Raw genomic sequence first — 15,960 nt, 5'->3', positions numbered from 1 at the left:
TTAGAATTCCGTCAGGTGGGGCGGGCAACAGCAGGCGACTGTTTTCTGCAGTGTATGTCGTATTTTATTTCCTATCGCCAAAAGCAAGCATCCGTAAATTTTGGATAAAGGAACACTCCAGATATCACTAATGTGTTGATTTTCTGCCTTATATTTGCGTAATCTCCTGTTCTTGTTCAACAGTGTTGACAAGTATGAACATAACACCGGACTTAGGCATGTAGATTTGGCTGTGAGTATATAAGATTATTTACGCAGCATCTGTTTCACTTCGGCCGGCTGGCTGAATCGAGTTACAGACAGACAGACGGACAGACAGACAGACCAAAATATTTCCGTTCAAGTAGCCCTAGAAAGACTATCGTCTTTAAAACAGGCGCATTAACCGGCAAAGCGCTTTTGCACAGGTTACCTTACAAAGTTGCGCCTTAGACGCCGCACCGTGACCCATTGGAAGAGAGAATCGAGATTCGAGGGAAAACACGATGTTTCGCAGTTTGAACGCGAACGCATTAAGTGGCTCATTAAGAGAAAAAGCCGGCGACCTAATGACGCGAGACCTGAATTTTCATGGACTGCGGCGTGTCATGTAGTTCCGTAGCGTGTGTCTCGCACTGCTGGCGCCGCAGCGAGAGGACAAGACACGGGTATGTTCCCAATGCCGTTAGGCCTAACGGTACGCTTTGAGGTCGAACTTTGTCAGCCGGTCCCGAAGCAAGCTTAACGTACAATGAGTTCAACGTTACTTTGGCAAGCCGTTTGCTTCAAAATTCGGGCTAAATGACGTTAGGCCTAAATGTAGGCCTAACAAGGTTGATTGACCAAGCAACGGCAAGAAGGAAAGGACACAAAGGAAGACGGATAATTAAAGTAATGGTGGTATTATTATTGGGGTGATGATTACGATTAGAAGTCACGGGATTTCAGTACACGCCACGCCGAGCTTCGAGCTCCCAACGTTTCCTCATCCGTAGGCGCATCAGTCTCCAGCGATGGACGGCGCTTTGCGCTGCGCACCGCTGCATCCACAGCCAGCGCTGCGGCCGCTTCTCCTCTTGTTGGCGAGGGACAGCGCGAACCCCACAAAACCGCTATACCATTTCGGCAATTGGACAATATATAGTGTTTTTGCATTCGCAACATAAAAAGAAAAGCTTCGGCGTCCGCATCTTTCTTTCTTATCGCGGCCACTGCCGACACCAGTGTTCGGATACGCGTAAGTTGAGGTTAAATTTTCAGGAATCAGGATCATGGGAGCACGAAGACTTGGCAATGAGGTAACGTTGCGCTCACGCGTCTCCCATTGACAAGGTGCGCTGACAAAACAATGCTCCCCCTTGAAGACAAACACAGCCGTGCATCGTCAACGAAACGGCGCACGTGCTATTGTCCTTCCCTAATTGGCAGAGTTCAGAGTGTGTCACAAGGTGGGCAGGTCAAGATAGCAGCTAACGCAACGACAAGGACATGAAGCAGAACGACCGTCTTCCGCTACGCCAAAAGTAACGGCGCAACTCAATCATTATCCGGACGCAGTGACAGAGCAATAGAGTGTTCCAAACGGATCACCGGGATTCTTGCTGGGGAGACAAGGCCCTTTTTACCCCCGCTCTCTACTGCGTGCACCAAACTTCCGCCTTCTGTTTTTCCCCTTTCTTTTTGCCTCCTGCTCGACCGCACACGCCAGGGCAGGCAGAGCTCTCTCCGAGCGCCGTTAGGATTTTATTTTCTCACTCGTTACCGGGGCAGGCCCTAATTAATTGCCACTATTACTCTGAAATGGGTGCTTTCGAGGGGCGGGGACGGGGAACGCTGGGGCCGGTACGCGCAGCCACGGCATGCGCGTCGGAGATAGCGGCCCGCCAGCGCGGCTTGTTCAAACTCGGTGGCGGCGGCGGTGTTGCTGCGCGTCGGAGTCGCCGTGCGTCGGCAGTAAATAGCGCGCGCGCGAAGCGCGGTAAACGTGCGCGCTATGCGGTGCAGTTACTCTCTCTGTAGCCCAAGTGATAGGCGGTCTGGAAGACAAATAGAGCCTGGCGCGACGGAGCAAAACGGTCGCACTTCTGCGAGCGGCCTCGTAAACTGCTCGTATATTACGCTGCTAGAGCCGACTGAAGGAAGCATTATGTAGTGGTGTAAACTCTACGTACAACGGCGCGCGACCGTAGATCTTGATCTCCACCGACAGTTGCTTTTAACGTGGGATGCGTTTATTTATCGCCGCCGCTGACTTCATTTCGGTGTGTTACGGCGTCCGCGCACTCGTAGGAACACTGATCTGACGTTCGTTTGTATGATCTGCCACACTAGTGTTTTAACACGAAAGTGGTTCATTCCGGGATACACAAACATTTGACTGACGTCATATCCGTCACGGAAGGGACGCCAGTACAACGAAGCAAGTGACCTGTAAAGGGTGCACCCCTGCACACAGGGTGTTTATGCGGAGAAGCAACCTTAAGTACTAAAGAGTATGTATGTATGTATGTATTTATTGCACAAAAACAAGAAAGGAAGGTCCACCAACAGGCGTAAATTGTCTCGCCTAGGGGCGGACACCGGAACGCCTGCTGGTGTGGAGGAGGTGGGATAGGGAGGAAAGAGTACATAGGAATAGGGGGATAGGGTAGAGGGCTAACATAAATATATAAAACATGGGCAAGAATAACCTATATACAACGTTAGGTGAAAGAGAAAAAAAAACACAAAAAAAAACGAAACACTAGACAAATAAATAAATATCAAAATACAGGACACGAAGGAGTAGGACACCTGCACACTTACACACACCCACTCACACACCCACACACACACACACACAGGAATTCTACCCTAGTAGGGCTGTTCGTTTTGGGGTTTTAAATTTTAACACGAAAGAGTTTTATGCCAGGATACACCAAGATTTCACTGACGTCATATCCGTCACGGAAATGACGCCAGTACACCTTTGCCGAAACGACCCGGCAGCAGGACGTCGCTCGTCAAGCGCACCCACAAGCCAGCCGCCGACCCGCAAATCATTCTCAGTTGCAGATTTCGCTGCACATTTCACTTCCGTATCTTACCGATTCCTATGACAGAGGAATCAACCACAGTTTTTTTTTTTTTTTTGCACTGTGCGGCGCCGCCGCGGTGTTGCACTCTCCGCTCTGCTCCCGCTCTCGATTTTGGCGCTGTTCCGCGCACCAATTTTCACAGGTCTAGAAGTCGCGCATCAAAAACCAACGCCCTCTATGCACGGCAAAAACTGTTCGATAATTTCAAGGAAAGGCGCGTTTTTTTTAAAATCCAGATCATTATTCAACTTATGATCGAGAGTTCTTCCTTTATTTGCGATATCATCAACGGTCGGTCGAAATTTTACATCCGCACAGGCAAACACGCGAGCATGCGGCATGACCTAAACTACCTCCACGCACACCTTTTACATCATTACGCATTCAGCAACTTCAGCTTCCCCATCATCATTATCACTATATCCCATAGACTTCCAACCGCTATTTTCTTCCTGCTTCATCCGAACCTCTTGCTTCATTCGTGAGTGTTCAGAAATCGCGTTAGCACGTACCTTAACGCGAATACGAGCCTTGAATAGGGTGGCCTTTTCCTCCTTCACAACTAATGCGATCCTGTAAATGTCACATTGCTTGCTCTCGTAATGATAATGAAAATGTCATGATGCAAAAAAGCCAATCCCTGACCGGGAACTGCAGCAGGCAGCGCTTGCAAACAACATTATTTTTAGCTGACTAGTAATATCGGGGCGTGAGCTTGGTTATTGCGGCGAGTGTTGCAAGGACGAGAGCAAAAAATGCTCACGCGATTTGGGGTGACCTTGAAAAGCGCCTAAAGCATTGCCGCAAGTTCATTTTCGCCAAAGAAATTCAATGCCGTATTTCCGTTCACTTTACCCCGATAGTTTGGCACGCGGTAATAAACTGGAACGAAGCCTCCCGCCTAGTACGAAGAAATACGGCAGAGGCGGAAGACAAGTGGCTCTCGGCCGCCTTTCTTCGAGCGGAATTCAAAAGCAACACCCGCAACAAGAGCGACGGGCGTGAAATTCATGTTTACCGCAAGCGAGACGCCGTGGTCCCGTAACGACCATACAGTTACGACGACGTAGCTCCGAGCTATAGTTTGCTGTTTTTCTCAGCAGCGCCCCCATCCCTTAGCGAGAAATAACGTGCAATTCAACGGCGCCGACGTTTTTTCTTCAGCGCGGCTCATTTGTCTCGCATAATCCGACGTAAGAGGTACCAGGGCGAAAAGGGGGGAGGGGGGGGGGCATAATTGCCGCATGAGTGGCTTCAAGCGCGTTCCGACGTCGTTGCATTCCGGTAACAAATCGACGCCGGGCATCATCTACACACGGCGGCCCCATAACCGGATTGCGACGCCGTATATATAGAAGTACACAAGCACACGCGTGTGCTTGGGAGCGCACGCGCGGCTCGCTGGCGGCATGCGGTATACGCGGCATATATAAGCGACGGCCGGGCTGATTATTATGCGGCGTTCATTTGTCTCGGATCCGTGCGGGGTCGTCGTCGGCGGCAACAAGCCCGGCCACTGCGAGCACCACAGCCGTCATCGCAGCGTTCTGGACCTGCGCTCGATCGCTTTCTGGGTTCGAAAGCGGCTCCTTGACCAGCGGAAAGAGCGCGTTCACTGGCTGACGTTCTCGGGATAATGGATCACCGCAGCACGGCTCGCTGAGCGGCCCTGTTCGCCCGCCGACACCGGGTCTCACCGACGCGGCGCTGGCCGTGCCGATTGCTGCTGTGGCGTTTGATCCCGGCAACGCAAACTTCCCGTCCATGTGCGCCCACCAGCCGTCTTCTTTATACTATTTTCGTTTCTTTGTTACTTTTTCCCCTTCTGGAACGTCGACGGTCGGGTTCTGATCGAAATGCGCCCCTGATAAATCGATAAACAGGGCTTTCCACCCCCCCCCCCCCATCCTCTTCCACTTGGGGTCCTCACCCCAAACCTCCACGACACCGCTTCACGGGTCGACCTTTCACCCCTCCCCCCTTTGCGCCCTCTGGTGTCGATGATTTTGCGGCGAAGCGACGTGCGCGTCCGATCCAAGTATAGCCACCGATCGGTAAAAGCGAGGTTGGAAACGTCCGGCCGTGGCATAAAAAGGAAAACGAGCGACTTAGTCGTGAAACGAAACGCTGGGAAAGCGCAGCTGTTGCGTTCTTGGAAAAGCGTAAGTGTAAACAGGCGGTACAGTTGGGACGAAATAAGCAAAAATTTCCATGAATGTTTACGGAGTGAAATCATACATTCCGCGGTCAAAGTATACGCGAAAGGTCTTCGTGGTATGCTTGTCGTAATATTCTACGTCTTGCGATAGTTAAGTGTTGTCGCTGTTCTCCTCGTTCGGCATTAGCAAAGAACGATCATGGGGCGGGTACTGTTAGCGTGTCATTTTCCCGAACCTGCGCTACAAAGACCAGTCGAGTTCTCTTGCATGTGCGCTTTCTCACTTGTTCGCTGAAAGTGTGCACCGCCGCGTTTCACGCGCTCGATGATTTTGTCATGGAAGCGTGAACTGCCATTCCGCTCGGAACTCAGTTCTATAGAAGCCAATTGATGACGCCGTCCATTCAGCATAACTGAATTTATGTTACTGTATAGGATGGCCTAACGCACCGTCGTTCCTACGGCCGGAAAACAAAATATTGGTACTACTACAGGTCCCTATTTCACTTGCATTTCCTTTGTTCCCCCCCTCCCCCTCCCCTCCCCCTCCCCCATCCCTCTCCCTCTCTCTCTCTCTCTCTCTCTCTCTCTCTCTGAATATATATATATATATATATATATATATATATATATATATATATATATATATATATATATATATATATATATATATATATATATATATATATATATATATACATATGTACTATTGAACATACGCGATTCAGGAAATTTATTCCGTGCATTGCACATGTGCAGCACAAACAATCAAAATTTTGCACAAACTCTATGAAGCGCTGATTTTACGACGTAACGCCTTCAACCCTCCACCGAGTCGATTTTTCCTTGTGCACGACTTCATGCTCCGACCCCGCCAGGGGTGCTTCCGTTCTGCGCTAAATCTATTATGCCTCACACCGAAAAACACGACTTCGGTATTTTAACAACCTGTTCGGAGCGTAGCAACAGTATTTGACTACCACGTTTCATCAATCCTGGGCGTATACCGTGCGTGTTGCCAGCGCCACGTAGCTTTCTGTGTATATCTATCTTTGATATCTGCACGTTGACGAGTTCCTTCCCAAAAGGTTCAGATTGATTGAAAGACAACACAAAAAGAAAAAGCGCTAGCACTTTTGCCACACTCGCGACAGAAGCGCGATTGCTCGCCGACTCGGTCCATTTACAATCTCGACTACTTAAATCGCTCGTTGATGGAGGGGACATAGTGCAATACGGCATCGTTTCGTACTATTTGGCTCCCTGTATTCCGACGCGTAGGTTCGGATGGCTGACGCGAGGCAGCTGTAGGTTACACGGTAACGGTTGGCTTGGAAAACAAGTTCGACCAAAGGGGGATAATGGACAAGGAGGAGGAGATGGAGACGAGAGTTGACACAAACCACCTTTTCTTCTTCTTTCTTCTTCTTCTTCTTCTGCTGCTCTCGCAAAATGACGTGAAACAGAGATGAGGGGAAGTAGAGGAACTACGTCCGAACCGCGCACGGAATCAGCCATGAAACGCCGGATGACCCGGCGACACACGCGAAGGGATATTTTCAAGAGAAAAGGAAGAGAGAAAGTGAGATAAGGGGGACGAAGAAAAAAAGAAAGACATTCAGCGAGCAACTGGAGAACTAAGGGGCTGCAGGATCTCGGGGAAATCGGGAGCGGTGTAAAAGGAAAGCGAAGACGGAATGATACCCGACCATAAATGCTTCCGCTCTCCTGCCGCTCCCTCGGCTGTTATTTAATCGGACCCTCGTCGCCCTTCCGTGCCGACGGTGGGCCCGCCGAGACCCTACGTTTTCTCTTCAATGTCTCGGATAGTTTCAAAAGTGCGCAGTGCGCTCGACCGAAAGGCGCTGACACCAATCTCCGCGTGAAACGAGGTAGAAAAAGAAAGAGTGGCTACCGAAGGAGCAAAATATTTTTTAGGGTGACGCGAGTGTCGTGGGAGTGGTATAAGCGGAGATTCTTCTCGCTCGAATCGTTTTTTGTTGTTTTTTTCACTCGTTCGTTCGCCTTGACTGATCGCCGGGCTGTTTTTACGCGGCCGCCACGCAGCGCACGCACAAGAGCGTCATCGTCGAGATGCCAGAAGACACAAGAAGGTTTTGCGAGAGGTGCTAAGGCTTTCCGCGTTTTTGATCGGCCCCTCGTCACCTCCCCTCACCTCGTGTACCGAAAGGAGCCGGGCAGCGAGAAAACATGGCGAAGGGAGGACGCTAGTGCCGAGACACTCCAGCCACCGTTATACACGAAAGGAGGCGCTGCGTCAGAAGCGATTTGCGCCGAAAAGGAAGGTAATTTCTGCAGAAAGTGAAGCTACCGGATCTGCCGGGAATTGACAGGCTTCGGCTTTCATTGTTGTTGCTACTCGCCTTCACTGTATGTGTGCAGGCGAGGGCGCTTTCATTTCCTTTGTTTAGTTATCTAGTTTACGGATGTCGCTTTTCTGCTCCTCTGATAAGACGCTTTACAATTCCCACTTTTCCCTGTTTTAACCAATGGAAGGCGACTGTTTGTGACCTGCACCTTACAAAAGCTTACGCCGTAGGTACCGAGCGTGCCCCTGGATTTTACGCGCATCGGTGTTCCCACAATATTATGCGCACAGCATGTCCATCAATGTGACTCCGTAACTGAACTTATTTTCGTTTTGCCTCGTTTTGTAACGGTTTACTTACATGTGAACCACGGTGGATAAAAGCTAACATATATCGTCTCGTCTGCAGTATGTACAAGCACCGTCTAACAACCTTTCCTGTAGAACTTAGTGACTTAGGCAAATATCTGCGCAAGAACCAACAACGTATTTGACCATCGGTGAAATGCTTGGACAAACGAGTATTTACCATGTTTTGTTATTTTCATGTGTGCACAGTTGTGACTGTGTACCCATAAGGCTTGTTAAAGTACGTATAACAAGCCTTCAAGAGCGTGCTTTCAGCGTTTGGGAAAAGTTGTAGAACCCACATGCGGCCGGCAGACGCGCATCAAACTAAAGCGTGCATCCGTTTCCTCCCCCGGCGGACAGCAGCCCGACTGGAAGAGCGCGATCAGCTGCGCTGGCAAGGGGGGAACAGAGCCGCCTTGGTGGCAGCTTTCTGCTGCCGCGGCCGCCCAGAGCGACGACCTCTAAGTTTGCGTTTTCGGAGACCCGCCCGGAGGCGATAAACAAGCAGCGGCGAGCACTACTCCATTCCCTGCGCAGCGAGGCTGCGCTCGCCAAGGGCGCCGCCGAAAACGACCCTCGGGCAAGTGAAGTGCAAGGGCGGACTCGACGTTGAAGCGGGCTGCTCATTGCACGAGGCACTACGATCTTCCTTAAAGCGGCCATCAATACAAAATACAAGTTTGGATCATTGGAAAAAACAGCCGTGTCCTAATAACAATGATATCAATGTTACCGCAAGGAGGATGAGGAATAACCGTCCCTACGAAGCGGTCAGCCTTGGTGAAGAGTCCTTATTCCAGCTTGAGACCGCCCGGCGTCTTGGGCTCTCTTCACCAGCCAAAGCTGGTCATCAGGGTCCGAGCTGGACAGTGCTCTCTCCCGGTGCTCAGGGGAGGGGTATGGCGGGGGGGGGGGGGGGGGGGGTTCTTATCACAGCCCCACATAATATCGAAGAGGGTGCCAGGAAGCTCGCAGAAGTGGCATTGCGAGGAGTACAGGGTGGGGGCCGGAATGTGGGCTCTAGTTGGGTGGGCAAATGTTGGTTTGGATGCCTCCAAGGTGGCGTTCTTGCTCTTTTGTGAGATTTTTGTGTGAAGGAGAGGGGGGGGGGGTACATTGTTTGTTCCAGGCTGTAGTGCTGTGTGATTTATTTGAAGCACAAGAGGGGACAGACACGCCACTGCTTGCCGCACTCCTGACTAGCCCGGTGTGTCAGATCTCGAGTATGCTGGTGGGCAGCTTCGTTGCCCACCACCAGCATGCCCGAGAATCTTTTCGCAAACTTTAAACAAATAATTGAGGTTTTAAGGAAAACGGATGAAGCCGTGGCGACTCCACGCCCACTTTCCAGCGATGTTTTAACACGAAAGTGTTTTATGCCGGAGTCCACCATGATCTAACTGACGTCATATCCATCACGGATTCGATTGACGTGGCGGCGCCGGGATTCAAACTTCGATTGACGCGGCGGCGCCGGGATTCAAGCCATGAATGTTTTCGCCGCAACGGGAGGTACGAAACGTGCTCCCGACTGCGCTATAAACACACGCGGGAATAGGACGACAAACGCGCCTTATAGCCTTCCTTTCAGATGGTGCTGCCATCTAGGAGAGGTGAAGCAAGTAGTGCGTCATGACGCTAATGAGCGCCGACAGTTGGCGCCTCGATGCCAGCGCCTACGTGTACGGGGGACGCTCAGCATAAGCTGCGGAGAAGCCGACTTGCGGATGGTGCCCTCGTGACACGGTCCGCTGCTCCTTTCGTTGCAGCCGACCGTGAGTTCACCAAACAATTCGCTGACAACCAGTTTGGTTTCGTTCGCACGGGCGGTTTGCGAGCGCTTGTGGTTTGAGTCGGATTTACGCAATGCTCCGACGCGTGAAATCCAGTGTCTAACGTTGATGCATCTAACAGTGCGATACCGATGAAGTATAAATAGCGACGTGCAAGTTCATATCGATGCACAATAAACATTCAACTGCTCCTGTGAAGGCACATTTAAAAGAGGGAACAACCACATTTTTTGTGACGTCACATCATCTTGTCTGTGCGATTGGCGCGGCCGCCGACCACAACCACCGCCAAGAAACATGACTGGTCAGTTGTAGTGGGGCATCTTGTTCCGTATGATCGCATCACTTGGTGAGTTGGGTGCCCACTGAATGCGCCTAGCTCGCCGTGCAGGGGGTTTTGAAAGGACCTTTCAGTCTCTTCTCTCGGCAGGTGAAACGACAAGGTCTGGGCGCCCATTCTCGCTTTCCTTCGCGGTGAGTTAGGTTAGGCGCCCTCAGTGAGCGCTCTATGAACGGCAATGTAGCCTCCACAGTGCTCCATGCAGCTTGTGGTATGAACTATAAATGACAGTGCACGAGTATTTAGGTTTTTTGGGCTAGTAAAGCTTAGACTGCTAGGAAGAGAACTGCACCACCGACCTCCAGCTCGGCCAGGAAGCTTCTTTGGTCCCATCTTAGTTAGCGAGTTTAGCGAGTCCCCTCTCATGCCACGTGCTGCGTCAACTTCGTGTTTCCAGTATTTGTTTCACGCATTCATTTTTTGTGGGTGCCTCACAAGCCTCGGACAATAGATTTTTCATCCACAATCAGCGTCTGCTCTGAGGCTACTCGCGCGGTTTTTTTTTTTTCTTCATGACTCCACACGGACCAGCTTGATTTCACACTGCCGTTTACATAGAGCCCACCACGGCGAATCGGAACGCTGTCTGACCCATCGTTGGTTTAACCACCCAGCCTAAGCAAGGCCGGCGCTTCAAAGAGCCCAAAAAGTAAACTCAGGTCGGCCTCGCCTGCTCACCAAACGCCGCCCAGATACAAGACTTCTTTCTAGTAGCTGAGCTGCCCCTTTTCTTACCGTCTACCCCCACACACACACTGACATGCCATGCTCTTGTCGGCGCATAAAAGTGTATCTCAGCAACACGACAACGACGTAACGCGAAGAACACGTCGTCGAGCGTCGCCCAGTGTCGCCCTCTTTGCCCGCGCTGGACTGGAGGGCGCGATCATGTAGTACGCTTTCACTGAACGGACGCATGCATGCAGGCGCGCCTTTGCGAGACGATTGATGGGCGCGCGGCCTCCCGATCGATGTACAACGGCCGCCCCTGCCGCGTGTAACAGTGTGCGCACCACCGGCGCGTACCCGACCGCGTACCGTTCATTCGGCTGCCGCTCTAATCAGATTTAATTAAAAGCCCCGACACGCGACAACCCTCAGCGCCCCGCAGGCGCCGCTCCTTAAGCCGCGGCCGCCGGCGCTGCTACTGCTGCTGCTCCCGTCGCAACTGCTTTAAAAGGGACCGCTGCTTTCCCTTTTTTTCTACCGCCATTTCCTTGTTCCTCGCCCCTTTTTGATTATTTCGTTTTTATGCATTCATATCTCAGGCGCGAAGCGTGCCCTGCCTCTTGTCGCTTTACTATCCTGAGTTTTTTTTCTTCTATAACACTCATCTTTTCTTTTTCTTTTTGTTATCGCAAGCATCTCCCACGTCATAACGAAGGAGAATGGCCGTCGTTTCACGCGTCAGGGAGGCCGGCGTGAAGTTAAGTTGCGGTATATACGGCAGCAACCTCAAGTATATGCGTGCTCGGTGCTTGGAAGCGTTCTGCTCGACCATCGCGGAAAACTTCCCCGCGTGCAGCGGTGATGCTTATGGCCATCAGGTGAAGCACGCCCGCAAAACGGTGTTCAGCTTATGCTGGCTCATTACGTCGCCGCGTTGCGGGCGACGGCACATGCATCACGGGGAAGAAGGAAAGAAAGCGTAAGGGGGGAAAAGCAACCGGGGGAAAAAAAAAGCGGGACTATGAGAAACGCGAGGGTAATAAATGCTCAGCACAGGACGCAAGAACGCGGAAGGTCCGCCCATAATGCTCACGTACCAGAAGCGATGAACAGAGTGAGAGGGGGATGGAGGGAGAGAGAGAAAATTATGGGTAATGTTCAAATTTGATTCTCGGGCTATAGGCTCGACAGCCATACCGTATTATCTATTTAGTGGTGTCACAAGCGAGGCTTGACAACCGCGGTTCACAATTGTTTGGTCCCTGCCCGCAACGAACGTAGACGGAGAAAATGTTGAATAAATTTTTGCTATCTACATTCAGTGTTCTTGTTATTGCACTGAAACAAAGTCAACGGGAGTGGTGGTGTTAAAACCAGAACACTAAGTGTAGCAGAAATGTTCGAACTATCACTCAAATTGCACAACTCGGTATTAAGAGACGTTTAACGCGAGTGGTGTAGTGCTGGTTCACTACGAAGCGGATAACCTTTTAAAACGACCTCAAGGCTCGCTTCCCTGTGGTCAGTTATCCTGAAGAACTCCGATCCACATTTCCTCCCCTCCCTATGTATATACACCTCTCACAAGCCTGGTATCTTCATCTTGTAGATAAACGTTTTACAACTACAAGAGCTACATTTAGTTAGGTCACCCCCACCTGCCTAAACGACCTCCCGATACTTTATTTCAGGGTAGCGGTAGCCACTGTGTTAGCCTGACAGTCAGTCGGTTTCCAGTTCTCCGCTACATACCCATACCAGAATATTCCTCTCATTTTGAGCTACGACGCCTTCCAACCTATGTAGCTTATCCTCTGACGCGGAATCCTCGTTTCCTATCTCAAAACGTTACTCCCACCCTCTTCCTTTGCAATTCTCGTTGGTCTGAAAGGTTTTCCTCCAAGGCGCTTTGTAAGGCGCCAAGTTTCTGACACATAAGTCGTCACCGGTAGTAGTACGCATTGGTGGTGTTCATTTAGTTTAGCGTTTAAAATATTTCCACTCGGGAGTTTATTTTTTATTTTTGATTGCCGTCCTCACTGCTCTGACCAGAGTGGTTTCTACTTGCCGTATACGTATTTTTTGTACTATAGGTATGACAGTCCGCAGCAAATGATCTCCGAAAACAAAAATACGATCCTCAACACATTAACTGCATCGTTTCGATTCACGGGGAACGAGAACAGCGCGCTGTCAGGGCGCTGTGATAATGATCATTTCACCCCGAAAATTTTCAAACGCGAACAGAAGCCAGTTGGGGTGGCTCAGTAGGTCATAGCTTCGTCAAACGACGGCAACTAAACGACAGTTTCGTTATGAACAGACTTTTGAATACCGAATACTTGAAAAGAAAAAAAAAAACGATCGGCATAGGCATGAAAAAACTTCCAGAAGGCTTTTACGCGTTACAGGTACAGGTATCACCCATCACGCTACGCACGTTTTATTTTGCTTTAACATTGTTTTTTTTTACAGCAGCTGACTCGTTTTAATTACATGACATTTCACTCTACCGTGTGACAGCGTTACAGTCCGCGCGAGAATGACAGGCACTGCGCTGGTGAGATCGCACAACACGAGCAGAAAACGAAACAAACAAGAAACGATCCTACTCGAACACGAAGTCGCCGACAACGAAAGAACCGACGCCAAAGAAAGGACAGGCAAGTAATAACAAGAACCACCACGGTACCTTTCTCTCCCGCACGCGGACGGAGCAAGACGGAATTCTCTCTCTCTCCGTAGTGGCCCCCTGGAATGAGGAGGCCGTAGCCTAAAGGGCAAATAAAATTCTCTCTCTCTCTCTCTCTCTCTCTCTCTCTCTCTCTCTCTCTCTCTCTCTCTCTCTCTCTCTCTCTCTCTCTCTCTCTCTCTCTCTCTCTCTCTCTCTCTCTCTCTCTCTCTCTCTCTCTCTCTCTCTCCGTGCTTTTGCAAAAACGGGCCGCAGCGGAAAGGGTCCCACAAAAACTCGCTCTCTTCTGTGTAACCCGTTCTAGGGAAAACGGATCGCCTTCCAGTGGGGCCCGCTTTTTGCACCACGCAAAGAGATTAAAACAGGCTTTAACCAGCATTCCGTGAAGAACTTCCTACCGGACAGAACAGTGTTTATCGAAGCCTCACGGCGAAGAGGTCTCCCAACCGACGGGGATGAACTCACCAGCCAAACCAGCCGCGCGCGCGCGCGCGCAGAGAGAGAGAGAGAGAGAGAGAGAGAGAGAGAGAGAGAGAGAGAGAGAGAGAGAGAGAGAGAGAGAGAGAGAGGTTAAAGCCTTTTCCTTAAGAGAAGGTTAAAACGTGAAGCTTTCTCCCATGCAACGTGAGTCAAAGCCGAGGTCACAAATCCACTCTCCCAATGTCCAAAATCCCAACTTCCAAAGTCTAAACCCAAAGTTCACTTCAAATCGGTCAAAGTCCAAAGTCAACGTACAAGCCCACTCCACCAAAGTAGAAAGCCAAGTCCAACCCTGCTTGAAGAATGTATTTAACTATCATCATCGCCACCGCTAACCGTGTATACGACCAAACTATATTTTGATTATTACGAGAGGTCCGTTAGGTGTGCAAAGACATTTAATTGTTATGTTATGTGGTGGATGATTGACGTAACCTTTGTGAAACCCCCTGTGTAAAGTTGGCTTTCCTGCAGAGTGTCTAAAGTTGGCTTTCCTGTAATTAAGTTCATTCGGGTGTCAACGCATTCGGTGAGGCATAGAAAGCTTCGCTTTAATAACTTCATTGCACGCGATTCACGTCCGAATCGTGGAAGCGAAAGCTAGAATTTTTAAGCAAGAGGCGCGCAGCATCTCTCAGTTAGTCTGGGTTTAGGCTCCAATAATGGTAAACGGCTGGGTAACAGAGTGGATCCCTAGAGAAGGCAAGCGTTGCAGGGAGCGGCCGTAAGTTACATGGGCAGATGAGATCAAGAAGTTTGCGGGGATAAATCGTTCGCAGTTAGCACAGGACCGGGATAATTGGAGATTAATGAGAGAGGCCTTTGCCCCGCAGTGGGCGTAGATAGGCTGGTGGTGGTGGTGGTGGTGGTGGTGATGATTATGATGATTATGATGATGATGGTGGTGGTGATGAATGGTAAAAAGCTAAAATGCTGTGTCCCACGGAGATATGCATAAGCCGATCGACTTACGTGAGGGCAACAACGACGGCACTTACCTCACGACGAAACCAAAATCAACGGCGTCAGCCATGTACGAAAGCCTGTCTCAGACACATCGCAAGCTGCGAGACAGCCTCCTGGTTACCGTTCAAGAACTTGTTCAAACTTACTCTCGGTGCTAGTTACAAGAGCTGTCGTAGTCTTCTGAAGTGTAGCTGCCTGTACATAGCGTTATGGTTTGTTAGATGGTAGATGTTCGTTATGGTAGATGCAATCAATCAATCAATCAATCAATCAATCAATCAATCAATCAATCAATCAATCAATCAATCAATCAATGATGATGATGACTTTATTGCCACTCACAGTGCCGAGGACACCAGGAGAAAAAGCTACAAGCGTGTCTAGCTCCCGGGCCCTTGATGGTTTGACCGCAGCATCGGCAAACGAAAAAAAAATTGTAAATTCACTACGTACAGACGAAGGAAGCCGTTAGTTGCAGATCACAGCGCTGTGGATCACAGCGGCGCAGATGTGTCGGGTATTGCTCGCAATTGTTTATTCTCTCTCGTGCGTTTGTATATTTGTTAACGCAGCCTGAACATGTACGTTCAGAACAATTTGTGCTTTGCCCTGATTAACGTTTCCAACCGCTTGTAACTTACCTATTTGCTAATTTGAGGATTCGGTTTCTGTAAATTCGATTCTCAGACCTATTAGCGCAGGCTGGCGAAAGGTGGGAAGTAAAATCTTTATCACGTGTGCTATCAGCGGAGGATTCGTCCTCGTGTATATTATGCACAACCTGTGAAAGACAGGGGTATAACGACATCATGAAGCTAAGAGGGTGGTCGCGTGTTCAGTGTCTAGTAACGGCGGGAATACGCGGTATCGGTTGCTCACAATACCCCCCAAATAGATGCCCACACCGCTGCGTTTGCAATCACTGTGACTGTGCTAAGACGCACACCATGAGGCGAGTGTTTCTTCGGAGCGCTGAACCCGAAATTTGATTTTTTTTTTAAGGGAAGTGCAAGCATCACTCTAAACGGGTGGTCGGGCATTAAACGCGTAAGCGAGGCGCACGATGTAACAGCAACCCGAGAGGTGCTGTCAGCACTTTAGTCTCCGGCGGAAGCCACCGGCCATT

The 15,960-nt window shown here is 50.1% G+C and overlaps 1 protein-coding gene across 2 annotated transcripts in view; it reads right to left on the bottom strand.

Moving 5' to 3' along the window:
- Positions 1-15,960, bottom strand: part of LOC144144974 (matrix metalloproteinase-2-like) — a 238,219-nt gene that overhangs the window by 118,328 nt on the left and 103,931 nt on the right. Inside the window, exon 1 of one of the 2 annotated variants that reach the window (XM_077676475.1) lies at positions 8,194-8,326. The exons of the other annotated variant lie outside the window; for it this stretch is intronic. Within the exon in view, the coding sequence (XP_077532601.1) occupies positions 8,194-8,214 (21 nt within the window). The 5' untranslated portion in view covers positions 8,215-8,326. Of the gene's footprint in view, positions 1-8,193; positions 8,327-15,960 lie in introns of those variants that run through there. 2 annotated transcript variants of the gene reach the window in all.

Source organism: Haemaphysalis longicornis, unplaced genomic scaffold (assembly GCF_048455015.1).
Source record: "Haemaphysalis longicornis isolate Haplotype H1 unplaced genomic scaffold, Haemaphysalis longicornis Haplotype H1 scaffold_7, whole genome shotgun sequence".
Taxonomy (NCBI): Eukaryota; Metazoa; Arthropoda; class Arachnida; order Ixodida; family Ixodidae; genus Haemaphysalis; species Haemaphysalis longicornis.
The sequence above is the reverse complement of the archived record's forward strand: the minus strand, read 5'-3'. Positions and strand labels throughout refer to the sequence as shown.